The 18,725-nt window shown below is 46.6% G+C and overlaps 1 protein-coding gene across 2 annotated transcripts in view; it reads right to left on the minus strand.

The window, feature by feature from the left end:
• KIAA1549 (KIAA1549 ortholog) overlaps positions 1-18,725 on the minus strand; it is a 118,949-nt gene that overhangs the window by 49,483 nt on the left and 50,741 nt on the right. For both annotated transcript variants that reach the window (XM_088463171.1, XM_088463170.1), the window contains exon 2: positions 19-2,649. In XM_088463171.1, the coding sequence (XP_088319297.1) occupies positions 19-2,649 (2,631 nt within the window). The remainder of the gene's footprint in view (positions 1-18; positions 2,650-18,725) is intronic.

The raw sequence follows: 18,725 nt of genomic DNA on the forward strand, positions 1-18,725 counted from the left end.
GGACAACCACTTTCTTACCTGCAGTGACCAGATACGGTTCTGGATTGGAGACATCACACACCAGGGTGGGTCGAGTAGTCGTGGTCAGAGAAGATCCAGCTGTGAGCCCAGAGGGAGGTGTGACTGGCGGAGAAGGCGCAGAAGTTGTTGGGGTAACTCCAGGAGTGACGTTGTTGGCCGTAGTTGAAGAGGTTGCAGCTTGTGTGTTATGAGTCACAGTTGACGTGGATGAAGTTGGGATAAAAGTTGTGGCTACCACGGTGGCTGGCCGGGTGGTGGAATAAGAAAGGCTGATGCTTGGAGGGTGAGCAACAGTCGGTGTGGGCAGCAGGCTTACGCTTGGCGGTGTACTCAGAGACAATGGCAAGCTTACTGTAGAGGGTGGGAATACAGTTGATAACACGTTAAAGGTAGATGGTGAGGTTAACGTGGTCGTCAAGTGTGTTGCAGATATCATGCTTAATGTGGACAGAAAGCTTACTGGGGTTGTTACGCTCGTGGTGGGTGAGGGTGGCAAGCTTAGAACCGGTGATATGCTGAGGCTGGTTGTTGGAATGTTATCAACTGAAGAAAGTAAGGTATAGCCCTCCAAGGTGTCCAAGACCAATGTAGACATTGACGTCGGTAGTGCTGTAGCCAGAGGACCCACCGTGAGCAATGAGGTCTGTAGAGTGTGTTCAATCAAAGCACTGCTGGTATGGTCAGAACCAAAGGAATAGGTGGGCAAAATAGGCGTGGCAGCACTCAGTGCCAACGATGATAGTAAAGGCAGTAAAGAGGTAGCACCAGTGAAACTTGAGGTATAGAGATTGCCCAATTCGGACTCCATGGTGGGTGTCACCTGCCAGATCTCAGAGAACTCTGAAAAGGCACCTGTACTTCTCCCTGTCCAGTCTGGACTAGGCGATGGAGTGAAGGAGAACAGCGAAGAAGCATTTGAGGTGTCCCATGACACAACCTCAACGCTGATGGTCTCCACTGGCGGCGGAAAATGCGTCTCCCACACAGAGTCACTGAAAGCGGATTTGGAAGTTGCAAGTACAGAGCTCTGGGGTGCTAGTGCTGATAAGTCACTGGTTAACAGCGAGTGCGTATGGGGTAGGTCTTCTGCTAATGATGGGAACATGGTGTTAAGATCAGGGGTAGTAACCCCTGAGAGATAGCTGGAGGTTATATCTGCAGTCTCTCCTGCCAGTGGAGACATGGTTTGGCTGAAATACATTCCAGATTCAGTCATGACAAATGCAGGAGCTTCTACTGTATTCACAGACTCAAACGAGCTGTCCAGGAATGGTGTCGTTTTTGGGATGTCTGTGGCTGTAAAAACTGAGCTAAGCTCAATAGGTGGCACAGAAGACACAAAGAGTTCTGTAACGATTAATGGGGGCATTGAAATCATAGAGTCCAAGCTTGGTGATGGAAACATGGTGGTCATTTGGATTTCCGTAAGACTGGAGTCAAAAAGTCTAGTGGAATCCATGGATGAATCCAAAATATCCTTATAACTTGAAACCAAGGGAACTACAGGATTTGAAGAATATACAGGACTGACAACTTCAATGGTGGACTCAACTAAGAACTCTGACGCCACAGTGGTATGAGGAGTATCTCCCACGGATCCTGAGGGGCTGATTGTTTCCACATAATCCTCGGACAACTGAAGAGAGTAGGTAACATCGGAAGGCAGGACCAATGTCTGATCAAGCATGGAAATAACAGTAGGCACTGGAGTTTTGACCAAACTGAAAGAACTTTCCTCACTTGACACCAAGAGACTTTCTGAAACATCCGGGATTTCACTGTGAGATGCTTCATATACGAGAGAGGTGATGGGTAGAGGAGTCGTTAGCAGACCCAAATTAGGGCTGGTGGTGGAATCCTGTGTAGTGATGAGCCCTAGATCCGAAAAGATAGTATACAAAGGATTTTTGGTAGTGATGCTGGTGACATCATCTGTGAAGGCCACGCTTGGCATTTCTATGCTACTCTCCAGGATAAATGGTTGCTCCGCTGAGTAAGCCTCAGCTGTGTTGGAAACGACCAATGAAGCTTCTACCATGGAGTCAGAATGTGGATATGTGGAGAGTTGCCCAAACAAAGAACTTTCAACCATGGAACTTTGCAATTCAAAATCCGAGGAGGTGACTTCTGTGTATTCCGTTGACAGTGGTAACGTCTTGGTACTGGAATGCAATTCGGTGACACCATTAAAAGAGTGTGGAACAGTCGTCCTTTGTTCAAGAACGTTAGACGTTAGACTTGTTTCCGGGGCCACAGACAGTGGCGTGGCTTCCGTGGCGCTAGAAGGCCCCATTAGATCAGAGCTTGAAATAATGATGTCCAGGACTTCAGTTGTCATGGTGCTATGTAAGACTTGGGAGGTGGGTATGGGTGGCTGGGCAGTAAGGCTGGGAATTAATGACCCATCATCAGGTAGGACAGCTTCACTGGAACGTGGCAAGATGCTGCTGGAGGGGTCTACAGTGCTTGGAGAATCCAGATGCTGAGGGGTCACTGGTGCAGGCGAAGCTGGTTCAGCTGAGGTAACACTTACTGGAAAGTCACTGACCACCTCTTCCGGGACTGACGCGTTCTTACTGACATCTGAACTTTCATTCACTTTCAGGAACAAAGGGCCAAAGTGGACAACTGGAAAATAAAAAATGATGCATCAATTAGTTTGAAACTTGAATTACAATGAAACACAATACCATGGAAATATGGTTATAGGAAACAGATTTAGGGCCTGATTCTAAGTAGTGTGAAACGCAATTCTGGATGGCAGAAAACAAGCCCTAGTGCGACTATACGCCCCGTAGTGTGAGTTGTACGCAGCTATGCGTTCGCCTTGCCCCACTCCTCCGTCCGCCAGAGCAGCTTCCATCATTATCATGCTAGATGCCAGGGATCCTTCTGAATTTGGTGTCGTCTATTTGTGTACACAACTAAGAATGGCGATTAACTGTGGCGACACTATACGCCCCCAAAACGGTTCTCTCGTGTGCATTCGCATCGTTACCACCAATAATTGCCCATTCAGTGGCTGCAGAGAGACGACTGAGATGAACGCAACTCTGATTCGCTCGTAAGAAAGATGTATATGCAGCGACACGGGCACTATTTGCTAAATATCGCTATATATAGGGGCTCTATAACTATAGTCGATAGTAAATACACAGGCCGACTGCAATCCTTCATTTCAGTTTATTTTGATGCCGCGATTCAGCCACCGACTCTTCTCCAAAAATCATAGATTAATTGTTTCAATAAGAGAAATAAAGACTTGACCCCCATTCGTACAGGGTGTTTAAGGGACTATAGGCCTGATTTACTACCGATCGCAACTGCGAATGCAATAACGATTATGCACGCAGTCTCACTGCGATAGTATGCTAATCCATTGCGATCGCTATGCTGCCACAGCACTACACAAGGACGCCCACTTTACCTAACACACATCCATGTTTAGCAACACTGCGAAACCGTCAGTACAACCGAGTACCATCGCAGCCTCACACACACTTACACAGCTCTGACCTTACTCAGGAATTGCTAGCCTCAGCGCACGCTATCAGGCCTCAGGCTGCGTATGGCATTGCAGTGGCTAATTTATGCAAGCCGATGCAACGGCGTTCAAACGCACTGACACGCCTGCGTTTCGTTGACCACCCCCCATTACCACCCACAAACGGTACTTCCTGTCAATCACTCTGCGATGGGTCTGCGTGGACACTGCGATCGCAGTCCAGATCGCAGTGGCCGGTTCGCGCGTGCACTGCGATGCGTACGCGTGCACAGAACGCGGATTGCGTGCGTAATAGCACCTGCGATCCAGGCTGAATCAGATCCTGAGAACTGTAGGATACGTGTTTTCTGGTCTGTCAATATTTTAACAAAGCACAAGGATCAGCCTTAGACTGAACAACACACTTTGGACCTCATTCAGAGCCTCTCGCAAAATGCGAGCGCTCGCTCTGAATGAGGGCGGCCGCTTCACATTTGAAATCCGGCCTCCTGGCTGCTCGCTAAGCGAGTGACCAGGTTAATGGTCGTGATGGTCGAGACCATCGGGGCTTGCGATGAGACCCTTGTGGTAGGGTCTTGTCTGCCGCAAGCCCCAGTGAGCTTTCGGCTCTAATAGAGCCGGAAGCTCACCACTGACATCACGAGTGATATCAGTGGGGCCGCCCCCAAATGGCAGACGTTCCTCCGGGAACGCCTCCGTTTGGCCAGCCACCCCCCCCACCCGCCTACAAAACGGTGCGAGCTGTCGATCACCATCGACAGCCGCCCCTTTTGTAGTGAGTACCGGAGCGAGAGAATTTCTCTCTCGCTCCGGGGCTTGCGCACGCGCAGTGCGGCCGCTGCCCGTGCGCATGGCCTCAACATCGACCCGCTTGCGAGCGGATCTGAATGAGACCCTTTGTACTCATATATCAAAAACTGTACATTGGGGTTAAGTTAGTTTATTTAATTGACGGACAGAGACGAAACTCCAAATTCAATAAAAATCGGGGAGCTTGACTGCAAAGAGCAACTTGCGTAGGAGCACAAATAGCCAAGTTGCTCTCGGACACAATTTTGGTTGCAGGTGGGTGGATCTGGGCTTCCACCTCCAAAGATTTGCAGATTTATAAGTCTGGAATAAGACGAAAGGCTTTACACACATTGGAACAATTATAAAACTTGGCCCTTTTCGATCGCTGGGCAGGGAGAACACAGTACAAAGTTATTAGCTGAGAAACAGAAGTTACATCTACTTTGCTGGTCTAACCCTACTTTCAGGCAGCACAAAGCCTCTAATTCTGATATAATACATTTTGGGCACATTCACGTTTGCGGGCAAAGCATCAGTGCTGAAGCACCTGCCGGGCGAGAGCGCCAAAAAGTAACGTGCTCTGGGAATTTACTACTACAACTATCAGGATGTCCCCAATGATGTTCCAACCAGACTCGCCAGTCAGGCTCAGCCTTAATTTAGCCAACAAACAGCACATCCCGAGATCCTTCAAGCAGAAGCCGGTCGCACGTGACGCCAGTCTGGATACAGGACAAAGAAAAACGTGTCTTTTGTCTTCAGGAAAAGGACATTTTATTTTTGTAAGAGGATCTGCACTGACTGATGAGTTTGTGATAGCGGAGAAAAAGGAGGAAAGTGTGGGGTGGGGGGATGTTCATTAATATTCAGGCCGCGCCGTCTCCTAGTAACCACGCTGTCCTCCCGGGGACGGCTCCCAGTCTCAGACGCGCCGGACCAGTGGAGGCTGTGAGAGCTACAACACCTTGAAGAAAAAAAAAATCATCCTCAAACCCCAGTTTAGATATCAATCAAAATAGAAAAATGACCACGGTAGAACGATGCATTTATAGCGGCAAGTTTTTTAACCCTACATCCTTGGTAGGGTTAGGAATCACCTTGTGTAGAATGACATTCGCCAGAGCCCCCCAGGATGCTCCGTCCTGCCAATTTCCCCAGAGCTCTGCAGTTTTTCTCACAGCCTGCAACACTGCAGAATCATGGGTTAGGTCTCTCGTTGAGAAGATTGGACCCCCCACCCCCAATGTCACCCCCCTCCCCCCCCCCCTCCGCTGCAAATATTTTAAAGTGAAACACAACTGAAATGTTCAACCACCTAGTCGGCCGGGCAGTTTTAAAGGGTAAGCAATCGGGAAGCCGGCGGACCTAATCCCGACAGCCGGCTTCCCGACTGCTTAATCCCGGCGAGGGTTAAATGACAGACGTCTAAATCTAGACGCCTGTCATTTTACCGATGCCGGGAGAGCGGCGCCCAGCATCTCGATCGAAGGGACGCCGAGCGCAGATAGCCACGGGGGGGGAGGGTTAGGTTTAGGGTTCCCAGGGGGCCTTAGGGTTAGGCACCCCCTTCGGGTGGTTAGGTTTAGGCTAGGAGAAGGGGGTTAGCATTTGGCACCCCTGGGGGGGATTTAGAGTTAGGCACCCCCCCCCCCGGGGGACTTAGGTTTAGGTGGTGGGGAAGGGGGGATTAGGGTTAGGCACTGGGGGGGAAGGTTAGGGTTAGGCACCCCTAAGGGAGGGTTAAGGTTAGGTGGTAGAATTAGGTTAGAAAATACCTTGGACGATCGGGATTTTCTCCTCTGCCGGGATGCCGCTGTTGGGATTCCAGCCGCTGGGCATGGGTCCGGCGGTATTTCATACCGCTTCCGTTTTAAAGAGTCTACAAACATGTTCTTGGCAAATAGAGTGTAAGCTCCACTGGGGCAGGGACTGATGTGAATGGCCAAACGTTCTCTGTAAAGCGCTGCGAAATATGTGTGCGCTATATAAATATCTGGTAGTAATAATAATAATAATAATAATAAATAGCCCAGGAACAGATCTGATGCCACCATTCGGCACAGATAGGCATCATGGCTGGCAAAACTGGGCTACGCTGATCTACGTTACTTTTGCAGCAATATACAGCAGCTTTCAGCTGTGCGTGGCCACAATTTACATTTCGATATACATTTTTTTATAAACGAGTTCCATGCACAATGTCAGGACGGAATCTGGGAGGTGCCATTTATCCCTCAGCCAGTCCAAGAACACTGCCCATCCGTCTGGTCAGAAAAGAACATCTACAAGAGAACAGCACAAAATCGGACTGGACGCCACAGTGTCTTGTATGGAAGATACAGGTGTGATCTAGGAGACGGGTGAATAACTCTACACCACATAGTCAGGCAGACACAGCACCTAAACATTTTTGGGGCTGATTCTGTTGGGAGAAGTTACTTTGCACCTGATACAAGCCATGCTGCAATGTAAGAGGAGTGAATAAATTTATTATGTCTGCTTGCAGGGTAAATACTGCCAGCTTTTGCATGCAGCCCACAAATTCCGGGCAGCTTCATTCTTAAACTGCAATTTACATTTGAGCTAGAACACCGAGGGGCAAGAATCAGAGGTGGACGCAAGAGCCCACGCAGCGACGTCTACTGGCGATTGCCGTCTGCAACTTTATGCAAATGCCACAAACTCCTTCCCCTGTGTCCATCCGTGCGGCTGACTGTGCAAGGGGTGAGACGCCCACTTTTACCGCCTGTGCACGGTGCTATACTGGTGCGTTCGCCACAAATGGTTGCACCATCGACACTTGCAACCAGCGCTATGGCGGATGCAATGTCTCGGTCTGGCCGTGGCCTCCTATGCCTGCGTTTGTGCATCCGGGAACACGCCCCGCTATCACAGACACGCCCACTAAACGGACCATTTTCGCAAATGCGCGGTTGCAAAAAAAAAAATCACTCAATTACGTGAACCGCGCCATTGCAGGCGTATCTGTATCAAGTCATAAATCTCTCAGCACTCCTTACCCAGGTGCTAATGTTCTTCCCCTCTATGCGGTCACTAAACGTTACAGAATAGCAATGAGGTCCAGCAAATCCCCCAAGATTCGGGATGTCAGCATAATTATTAGCATGTATTTGTCCGCCCCGTACAGGAGGAGAAGCTGTATTACAGCGGATAGGGAGAAGGGGACCATGTGTTAAATGATGCTCAGTCTTAATCTTATCCAAAGAGGGTTAATGATCCCTGCAGTATTTTCATCCATACGTGCGGAAATTCCTAAATCCCACCCAATTCCTGCCTAAAAATCCCCTTACCACCTTAACGAGTACAAGCCCCCGGGGCTGCTAATTGTGCTGCAATTAGCCCTTAAAGGGGAACTCCGACGACTGGTCTGTCCAGGCAGATTTACTTTCATTGGCAGATAGGGAAAGAAATCTGCCGCGTGGCCACATTACACCACCACGAGCTCATCTGCTCTGCCACCCGAAGACACCCGCTAAATGAGCAAATCTCCCCGAATCACAGGATTATCTGCCGGTGACGTTACCCCTGAGCAAACATCAGCGGGCTGGCTGCAGGGTCTTCGCAATACACTGCTATATACACAGTCTACTGCCGAGATTTACAGTCAGGTGCATAAATATTGGGACATTGACAGAATTTTCATATTTTGGCCTCTATTCACCACCACAATGGATTTGAAATGAAACAAACAAGATGTGATTTACCTGCAGACTTTCAGATTTAATTTGTGGGTAATTACATCCAAATCGGGTGAACGGTGTAGGAATTACAACGGTTTCTATATGTGCCTCCCACTTTTTAAGGGGCCAAAAGTAATGGGACTATCAACTCAAAAGCTATTTCATGGACAGGTGTGGGCTATTCCCTCGTTATTTCATTATCAATTAAGCAGGTAAAAGGTCTGGAGTTGATTCTAGGTGTGACATTTGCATTTGGAATCAGTTGCTGTCGACTCTCAATATGAGATCCAAAGAGCTGTCACTATCAGTGAAGCAAGCCATCATTAGGCTGAAAAGTCAAAACAAACCCATCAGAGAGATAGCAAAAACATTAGGTGTGGCCAAATCAACTGTTTGGAACATTCTTAAAAGAAAGAACGCACCGGAGAGCTCAGCAACACCAAAAGACCCGGAAGACCACGGAAAACTGTGGTGGATGACAGAAGAATTATTTCCCTGGTGAAGAAAAACCCCTTCACAACAGTTGGCCAAATCAAGAACACTCTGCAGGAGGTAGGTGTATATGTGTCAAAGTCAACAATCAAGAGAAGACTTCACAAGAGTGAATATAGAGGGTTCACCACAAGATGTAAACCATTGGTGAGCCTCAAAAACAGGAAGCCCAGATTAGAGTTTGCCAAACAACATCTAAAAAAGCCATTACAGTTCTGGAACAACATCCTATGGACAGATGAGACAAAGATCAACTTGTACCAGAGTGATGGGAAGAGAAGAGTATGGAGAAGGAAAGGAACTGCTCATGATCCAACACATACCACCTCATCAGTGAAGCATGGTGGTAGTAGTGTCATGGCATGGGCATGCATGGCTGCCAATGGAACTGGTTCCCTTGTATATATTGATGATGTGACTGCTGACAAAAGCAGCAGAATGAATTCTGAAGTGTTTCGGGCAATATTATATGCTCATATTCAGTGAAATGCTTCAGAACTCATTGGACGGCGCTTCACAGTGCAGATGGACAATGACCCGAAGCATACTGCAGAAGCAACCAAAGAGTTTTTTAAGGCTAAAAAGTGGAATGTTATGCAATGGCCAAGTCAATCCCCTGACCTGAATCTGATTGAGCATGCATTTCACTTGATGAAGACAAAACTGAAGGGAAAATGCCCTAAGAACAAGCAGGAACTGAAGACATTTGCAGTAGAGGCCTGGCAGAGCATCACCAGGGATGAAACCCAGCGTCTGGTGATGTCTATGCGTTCCAGACTTCAGGCTTTAATTGCCTGCAAAGGGTTTGCAACAAAGTATTAAAAAGTGAAAGTTTGATTTAGGATTGTTTAGTTTGTCCCATTACTTTTGGCTCCTTAAAAAGTGGGAGGCACAAGAAACCGTTGTACCGTATATACTCGAGTATAAGCCGAGTTTTTCAGCACAAAAAATGTACTGAAAAAGTACCCCCTCGGCTTATACTCGAGTCAAGTGTAGCGCTGACTCCCACTGCGGGAGCCATCTTCCGGCTCCCGCAGTGGGTGATGGGAGACACGTCGTCATGATGACGTCTCTCCCATGCAAAGTGGCCGGAGGAGCGGAAAGCGGCGGGACCAGGAGTGGGGGTTTAAGGTAAGTGTTAATTTTTTTTTTATTCTTTTCACGTCTCTCTCTACTAGGGGGGGGGGGGGCACTACCAGGGGGCACTACCAGGGGGCGATGACTACAGGGGGGACTACCAGGGGGCATTATCAGGGGGCACTAACAGGGGGCAATTACTACAGGGGGCACTACCAAGGGGCATTATCAGGGGGCGATTACTACAGGAGGCACTAAAAGGGGGGATTACCACTGGGGGAACTACAAGGTGGGGATTACTACAGGGGGCACTACCAGGGGGGGATTACTACAGGGGGATTACTACAGGGGGCACTAAAAGGGGGGATTACCACTGGGGGAACTACCAGGGGAGGATTACTACAGGGGGCACTACCAGTGGGGGATTACTACAGAGGGCACTAAAAGGGGGGATTACTACTGGGGGCACTGAAAGGGGGGATTACCACTGGGGGCACTACCAGGAGGGATTACTACTGGGGGCACAACCAGGGGGAATTACTACTGGGGGCACTACCAGCTGCTGCCATGTCCCACACTAGGCTTAAACTCGAGTCAGTAAGTTTTCCCAGTTTTTTGGGGTAAAAGTAGGTACCTCGGTTTATATTTGGGTCGACTTATACTCGAGTATATACGGTAATTCCTACACCGTTCACCTGATTTGGATGTAATTACCCTCAAATGAAATCTGAAAGTCTGCAGGTAAATCACATCTTGTTTGTTTCATTTCAAAACCATTGTGGTGGTGAATAGAGGCCAAAATATGACAATTCTGTCAATGTCCCAATATTTATGCGCCTGACTGTACATCTGGTATGTAACAAGGGTTACATTTAAAAATAAATGTAACAAAGCAAAATAAGATAAAATAAAAAAAAGTTAGAAATAATCTGTAGCAAAACTTATTTAATTCTTAGGGTAAGTGCCTCTTATATAATTCACATTTAACCCTTGTGCTACATAATATCTGCACCAAGCTGCGGGCTACAGTATCTCGGTGAAACCGGTTCTGTGCGACCTAGAATTTGCAGCCTGTACTATAACCGAATATCCATCTACACAGGGTGACAGGTGGCAGGTGAGGGGATTTAGTTCTCCAATCCGACTTCCCATTCCCTCAGGAGCTGGTCGCAGAAGGGACGCGAGGGCCGAGGCGCCACAAAAGCATTCCACAGCCCGGAGGGGAGGGGAAGAGGGGGGGGGATCCGAGTACATCATCTCTGCTGAATTCTAAAGTGACCCCATCAATAGAGACAATTGATGGGGAAATGAGTCTCTCCCGGCGGGGAGATAAGGCCCAATCCCCCCTCCACCCCCTCCTAGGGGTACTCATCTCAGACCTGTGAGGAACCATTGTTACTGTCGCACCATCCATGCAGAGAGTAGTAGGTACACTGCCCTGTCGCCAGCTCGCACAGGGAACGGTACACTACATGCCATCTCCTATATACTCACGCCCCATATGGCTATTGCCAGTACTGCCAACTCCACACCAATTGTATAGGGAGGGGTACACCTGTATCACAAGGGTAAAGCAGGGCCCTGCACACATCTACAGGTCACAGCTGGAATTTATCAGCTAGGAGCACCCGGGGACCCAGATCCAAGGCTTAGGGAGCAGGGGCTCTTCCCAGACTTAGCGAAAATGATCCGTATATGTAACCGAGATATTGTTTATAACTGAACATATTGGTCTATGGACGGCTGCAGAGACACCAACACAAACTCACGGCGTCTTTCCTCCCTGTACTGTATTTCTGTATCCACACGACTCTATCCCTGTGTTACTGTGTGAAATAGACCCTCTCCGCACTGGTCAGCAGAGCTCGCTCACCATTCTCTCGCTGCCAAATGGTTAAAAAAAGGAGAAGGATGAGGGGTTAAGCTGGAGATGCAAACCAAGGCTGAGGGTGGGGGAGGAGGAAGGGGTTTGCCAGCGGAGAGGCGATGGCTTTCTCCCACCGCAGCAGCACCTGACAGTGCTGTAACGTCCCAGAAGCCTCAGCATGAATCGCACCTCCTCAATCACTTGCTGTCACATGAACGCCTTCCGAGGCTGTGCAGAATAAAACAGCAATAATACCCAGTCTCCTTCCGTTTACAGCATAGGGCAAAATATATAGTCATATACTTAATAAATCCCGTAATCTGTTCAGGATTTGTGCAAATTGTATTCTAGGCGTATTTTCCCACATAGAGATCCATCTCTCCGCCCGTAGAGAACACTTCCCCCTACAGTGAGTGGAGGCAGCCATTTTGTGCGCGTAGTACTAGTGCGGCCTTATCAGCTCAGTGGGAGCCAGCGCCTCATGAATACTGGTTCCTAAAGAACGGATATAGCCCATGTTCTCCTGAATACTTATTAAGCACACGTATCACTGTCCCAAAAGGTGCACTAGGGTTCTAAATAACATGGGGCAAGAAGCGCTGTAACTCATAGCAACCATTGAGATAACCATCAAGATGGAGGCCTCATCTTCACAAAAAAGTTATGAGGTAAATCTTACAAAAACAAGACACAGGATTACCTTGGTATCTATTCCAAAGGGTAAAACAGCCGGAAGTGATGATAAAATGTATGAAAATTTACTTACCGTTACAATTGTATAAAATAGGTCGCACTGACCGCAGAAAGTGCAGGACGGCGCCCTAAGACCTCATCGGGAGACCCCGATGGGTCAATGCCGGGGGTCCTAAATGTTGCTAAATAGAAATGGCGCCAGGGTAAAGGGCAGGCTTGGTCTGCAGCCCTGGGCCAATGAGCAGCGCAACATACGGCCATTTTGGTACAGAGCTTTAAAAATGACTGATCCTCCTATAACATTAATTGTTCTTCTCTATTAATAACATCTGTCCTGAGTACTGTATTTATTGTCCATTCCAATGTAACACTGATCACGTGCCCAATGCTTATGATAGATAGACAGACAGACAGACAGACAGACAGACAGACAGACAGACAGACAGACAGATAGATAGATAGATAGATAGATAGATAGATTAGATAGATATAATAGATAGATATGAGATAGATAGATAGATATTAGATAGATAGATAGATAGATAGATAGATAGATAGATAGATAGATATGAGATAGATAGATAGATAGATGATAGATAGATAGATAGATAGATAGATAGATATGAGATAGATAGATAGATAGATATGAGATAGATAGATAGATAGATAGATATGAGATAGAAAGATAGATAGATATATATGAGATATATAGATAGATATATATGAGATATATAGATAGATAGATAGATAGATAGATAGATAGATAGATAGATAGATAGATAGATAGATAGATAGATATGAGATAGATAGATAGATAGATATGGGATAGATAGATAGATAGATAGATAGATATGAGATAGATAGATAGATAGAAAGATAGATAGATAAGAGATAGATAGATAGATAGATAGATAGATAGATAGATAGATATGGGATAGATAGATAGATAAATAGATAGATAGATAGATAGATAGATATGAGATAGATAGATAGATAGATAGATAGAAAGATAGATAGATAAGAGATAGATAGATAGATAGATAGATAGATAGATAGATATGAGATAGATAGATAGATAGATAGATAGATAGATAGATAGATAGATAGATATGAGATAGATAGATAGATAGATAGATAGATATGAGATAGATAGATAGATAGATAGATAGATATGACATAGATAGATAGATATGAGATAGATAGATAGATAGATAGATAGATAGATAGATAGATAGATAGATATGAGAGAGATAGATAGATAGATATGAGATAGATAGATAGATAGATAGATATGAGATAGATAGATAGATAGATAGATAGATAGATAGATAGATAGATATGAGATAGATAGATAGATAGATAAATAGATAGATAGATAGATATGTGATAGATAGATAGATAGATAGATAGATAGAAAGATAGATAGATAAGAGATAGATAGATAGATAGATAGATAGATAGATATGGGATAGATAGATAGATAGATAGATAGATAGATAGATAGATATGAGATAGATAGATAGATAGATAGATAGATAGAAAGATAGATAGATAGATAAGAGATAGATAGATAGATATGAGATAGATAGATAGATATGAGATAGATAGATAGATAGATAGATAGATAGATAGATAGATAGATAGATAGATAGATAGATAGATATGAGATAGATAGATAGATAGATAGATAGATATGGGATAGATAGATAGATAGATAGATAGATAGATAGATAAGAGATAGATAGATAGATAGATAGATAGATAGATATGAGATAGATAGATAGATAGATAGATAGATAGATAGATAGATAGATATGAGATAGATAGATAGATAGATAGATAGATAGATAGAAAGATAGATAGATAGATAAGAGATAGATAGATAGATAGATAGGCCATTATTTGTAAACACACCTATGAAGGGGTAATAGTTAGACAACCAAGTAATCTTTAGAGACGACAGAAAATAGTTGAACAGGTGGAGCTGCTCATTTTCGTCCGTGGTTACAATGGTAAATAGCGCTTCTGGAAGGAGAGGCCGTGTGTTAGCGAGCGCTTTGTGTCTCACTGAGGACAGCATCAGATTAAAGCTGACATCGTGCTCACTCAGCCAATGCAATGTGATAATGTCACACGCAGGATTTGTGGGATGAGTCACAGCGACTGGGAGCTACCGCAATCATCACCCGAGGAATGGACGGATTTAAAGAGGCCGCAGCTACCGCTGAGACGCGGTGATAAATCCATAACATGTCTACTACAGAGCAACGGCAAAGAGGCCTCTCTCATGGTCGCTCCTCCTTCTACAGGTGAGAAGCTAAAATCCCCATCACAGCTCCCAGCCCAAGACAGTGTAGGACTAGATCAGCATGACGTACACTGCATGACCTACAGGGGGCGATGTAACCAACTGTACGGACCTGAGAAATCGCAGAGCAAAAATAAGCCCCAAATCTGCTACTGCGCTCTACGGAAATAAGACAGCTGCAGCCGGCTATCCATGATCACACTGAGCTACACAGCAAGAATCACTGAAGGTATTTGTTACCACGAATGAGAAATCCACACACGTAAAACATTCAGAACCTGGCTGAGAAGACACGTTAGTGTGGAGACACCGCAATGTGGCAGCGAACATGGGGCCTCATTTAGCGTTAGGGGTAAAGCCAGCTAGGCGCTGCAAGTAAACGGTAAAAGTCTGGGTCTCCCAGCCGGTTGGCGCCTCACGCCCCATTCCTTCAACATCACGCCCCAACACGCTATCCAGCGCACAATACGTGCTCGCTATGCGGAAACTGCCACATTGCTACAATACTCCATTGAGCTGTCATGTAAGGATTGAGGTGTTAGTGGCCTAGACCCCAGACCACCGAAACACTCTGAGGTGCCGACATGCACTAAGGACCTCATGCAGAGCCGCTCGCAAAATGCGAGCGCTCGCTCTGAATGAGGGCGGCCGCTTCTATGTTCAGAGCCGGCCTCCTGGCCGCTCGCTAGGCTTTGGATGACCACCCACAGCTTTAGCGAGCGACCAGGTTGATAGTCGCGATGGTCAAGACCATCGCGACCATTGCGGTTTGCGACGAGACCCTTCTGGTAGGGTCTCATCTGCCGCAAGCCCCAGAGAGCTTTCGGCTCTATTAGAGCCATTAGCTCACCACTGACTTCACGAGTGATGTCAGTGGGCCGCCCCCAAATGGCAGGCATTCCATCGGGAACGCCTCCGTTTGTGTAGCCACCCCCCCGCCCCACCTACAAAACGGTGCGAACTGTTGATCACCATCAACAGCCGCCCCTTTTGTAGCGAGCCCCGAAGCGAGAGAATTTCTCTCTCTCTCTCTGGGGCTTGCGCACGCGCAGTGCGGCCGCTGCGCCTGTGCAGGGCCTCAACATCGACCAGCTTGCGAGCGGGTCTGAATGAGACCCTAAGTGTACCTGGATCGCTCACTTACACCCTCCTGACCGTTAAGGACAATAACTTGTAGGCTTCTTATTTGTACCGATTGTTCACAAATGACCCCCGATATGTACAGTATAATCCATGATACATAGTTGAATACAATGACGCAAAAACATATATACATAAAATCATGGGCGGGATGCTTACCGCCAGACATCGCATTTGTACTGATCGCATATGCACCAACATTTGCGATCAGTAACGCAAAGGACAGCTCCTCCGATAAGAGCCGTCCTTTGTGATCATCGCAGCGTCCAGGACTTCCAGGTTTATGACCCGGGAGTAAATCTGCGCATGTACAGTGACGCGGCGGCCGCAGGGCGTGCTGGTAGGGATCCGATCGGATCCCTTATACCAGTGCGATGCGGTAGAAGCCCCTAGGCTTCCATAGGGTAACGCCAGCATCGGAGCCCCGGTGGCCACACAATAATACATATGGGAAATGCAGTAAAGCCCAGAAAACGGGGTTTTATCGCATTTTCCATTTAGTGCATCTGCCCCATGTCCGCTGGCTCCTGACTTAATTCATGAGCTCTACGTAACTTTATCCCTGTCGATTATTATTATTAAACTTTATTTATAGGGCGCCACAAGTGGTCCGCAGTGCCGTACACAGCGTAAAACAGTATTGGGTAAAAACAGTACAGTACAATACAGTAAACAAGTAACAAATAGCACTACAAATCTCATCACAGCCACTGATGCAAGGAGTGCCATGGAAATATTCAGCGGAAGCGCGACGATGTGATGATACCACGAAGTATGAATTACCGCTCTGGCACTGCTATGTCGCTGTTTATAAAGTCACTGATATGCTAAAGCTGCAGTAACAGCTCGGGGATTATTTAGGTAACAGGTCATCTCCCCCTCCAGCATGGAAGCCATTTTGTCCCGAGGTAACGCTGGTTCTGAAATACAGAACTATCAAATCCATTCAACGCGCCATCATTAAATGTATGTAGAGTGGAGTACGGGCTAAAGGACCAATCATCAGCTCCACAATCTCTGCCCAATCCTGCCCCACCAAGGCTGTGAGAGAAACGGGGGGTCCCAGCCTATGCAGCAGCCCCCTGAGCTGGCTGTGTACCTGTAGTGTGACTTACAATATTACACTTTGCTGGTCATCAATGACCCTGACTGACCCACACTGTGACAAAGCATTACAGCTAATCAATACAGTGTCAATGACCCTGACTGACCCACACTGTGACAAAGCATTACAGCTAATCCATACAGCATCAATGACCCTGACTGACCTGCACTGTGACAAAGCATTACAGCTAATCCATACAGCGTCAATGACCCTGACTGACCTGCACTGTGACAAAGCATTACAGCTAATCAATACAGCGTCAATGACCCTGACTGACCCACACTGTGACAAAGCATTACAGCTAATCCATACAGCGTCAATGACCCTGACTGACCCACACTGTGACAAAGCTTTACAGCTAATCAATACAGCGTCAATGACCCTGACTGACCCACACTGTGACAAAGCATTACAGCTAATCAATACAGCGTCAATGACCCTGACTGACCCACACTGTCACAAAGCATTACAGCTAATCAATACAGCATCAATGACCCTGACTGACCCACACTGTGACAAAGCATTACAGCTAATCAATACAGCATCAATGACCCTGACTGACCCACACTGTGACAAAGCATTACAGCTAATCTATACAGCGTCAATGACCCTGACTGACCCACACTGTGACAAAGCATTACAGCTAATCAATACAGCATCAATGACCCGGACTGACCCATACTGTGACAAAGCATTACAGCTAATCAATACAGCGTCAATGACCCTGACTGACCCACACTGTGACAAAGCATTACAGCTAATCAATACAGCGTCAATGACCCTGACTGACCCACACTGTGACAAAGCATTACAGCTAATCCATACAGCGTCAATGACCCTGACTGACCCACACTGTGACAAAGCATTACAGCTAATCCATACAGCGTCAATGACCCTGACTGACCCACACTGTAACAAAGCATTACAGCTAATCAATACAGCATCAATGACCCTGACTGACCCACACTGTGACAAAGCATTACAGCTAATCCATACAGCGTCAATGACCCTGACTGACCCACACTGTGACAAAGCATTACAGCTAATCAATACAGCATCAATGACCCTGACTGACCCACACTGTGACAAAGCATTACAGCTAATCAATACAGCGTCAATGACCCTGACTGACCCACACTGTGACAAAGCATTACAGCTAATCAATACAGCGTCAATGACCCTGACTGACCCACACTGTGACAAAGCATTACAGCTAATCAATACAGCATCAATGACCCTGACTGACCCACACTGTGACAAAGCATTACAGCTAATCCATACAGCGTCAATGACCCTGACTGACCCACACTGTGACAAAGCATTACAGCTAATCGATACAGCGTCAATGACCCTGACTGACCCACACTGTGACAAAGCATTACAGCTAACCAATACAGCGTCAATGACCCTGACTGACCCACACTGTGATAAAGCATTACAGGTAATCAATACAGCGTCAATGACCCTGACTGACCCACACTGTGACAAAGCATTACAGCTAATCCATACAGCGTCAATGACCCTGACTGACCCGCACTGTGACAAAGCATTACAGCTAATCCATACAGCGTCAATGACCCTGACTGACCCACACTGTGACAAAGTATTACAGCTAATCCATACAGCATCAATGACCCTGACTGACCCACACTGTGATAAAGCATTACAGGTAATCAATACAGCGTCAATTACCCTGACTGACCCACACTGTGACAAAGCATTACAGCTAATCAATACAGCGTCAATGACCCTGACTGACCCACACTGTGACAAAGCATTACAGCTAATCAATACAGCGTCAATGACCCTAACTGACCCACACTATGACAAAGCATTACAGCTAATCAATACAGCGTCAATGACCCTGACTGACCCACACTGTGACAAAGCATTACAGCTAATCAATACAGCGTCAATGACCCTGACTGACCCACACTGTGACAAAGCATTACAGCTAATCAATACAGTGTCAATGACCCTAACTGACCCACACTGTGACAAAGCATTACAGCTAATCAATGACC

The sequence above is a fragment of the Taudactylus pleione genome, unplaced genomic scaffold, assembly GCF_031769625.1.
Source record: "Taudactylus pleione unplaced genomic scaffold, aTauple2 ptg001329l, whole genome shotgun sequence".
Lineage (NCBI taxonomy): Eukaryota > Metazoa > Chordata > Amphibia > Anura > Myobatrachidae > Taudactylus > Taudactylus pleione.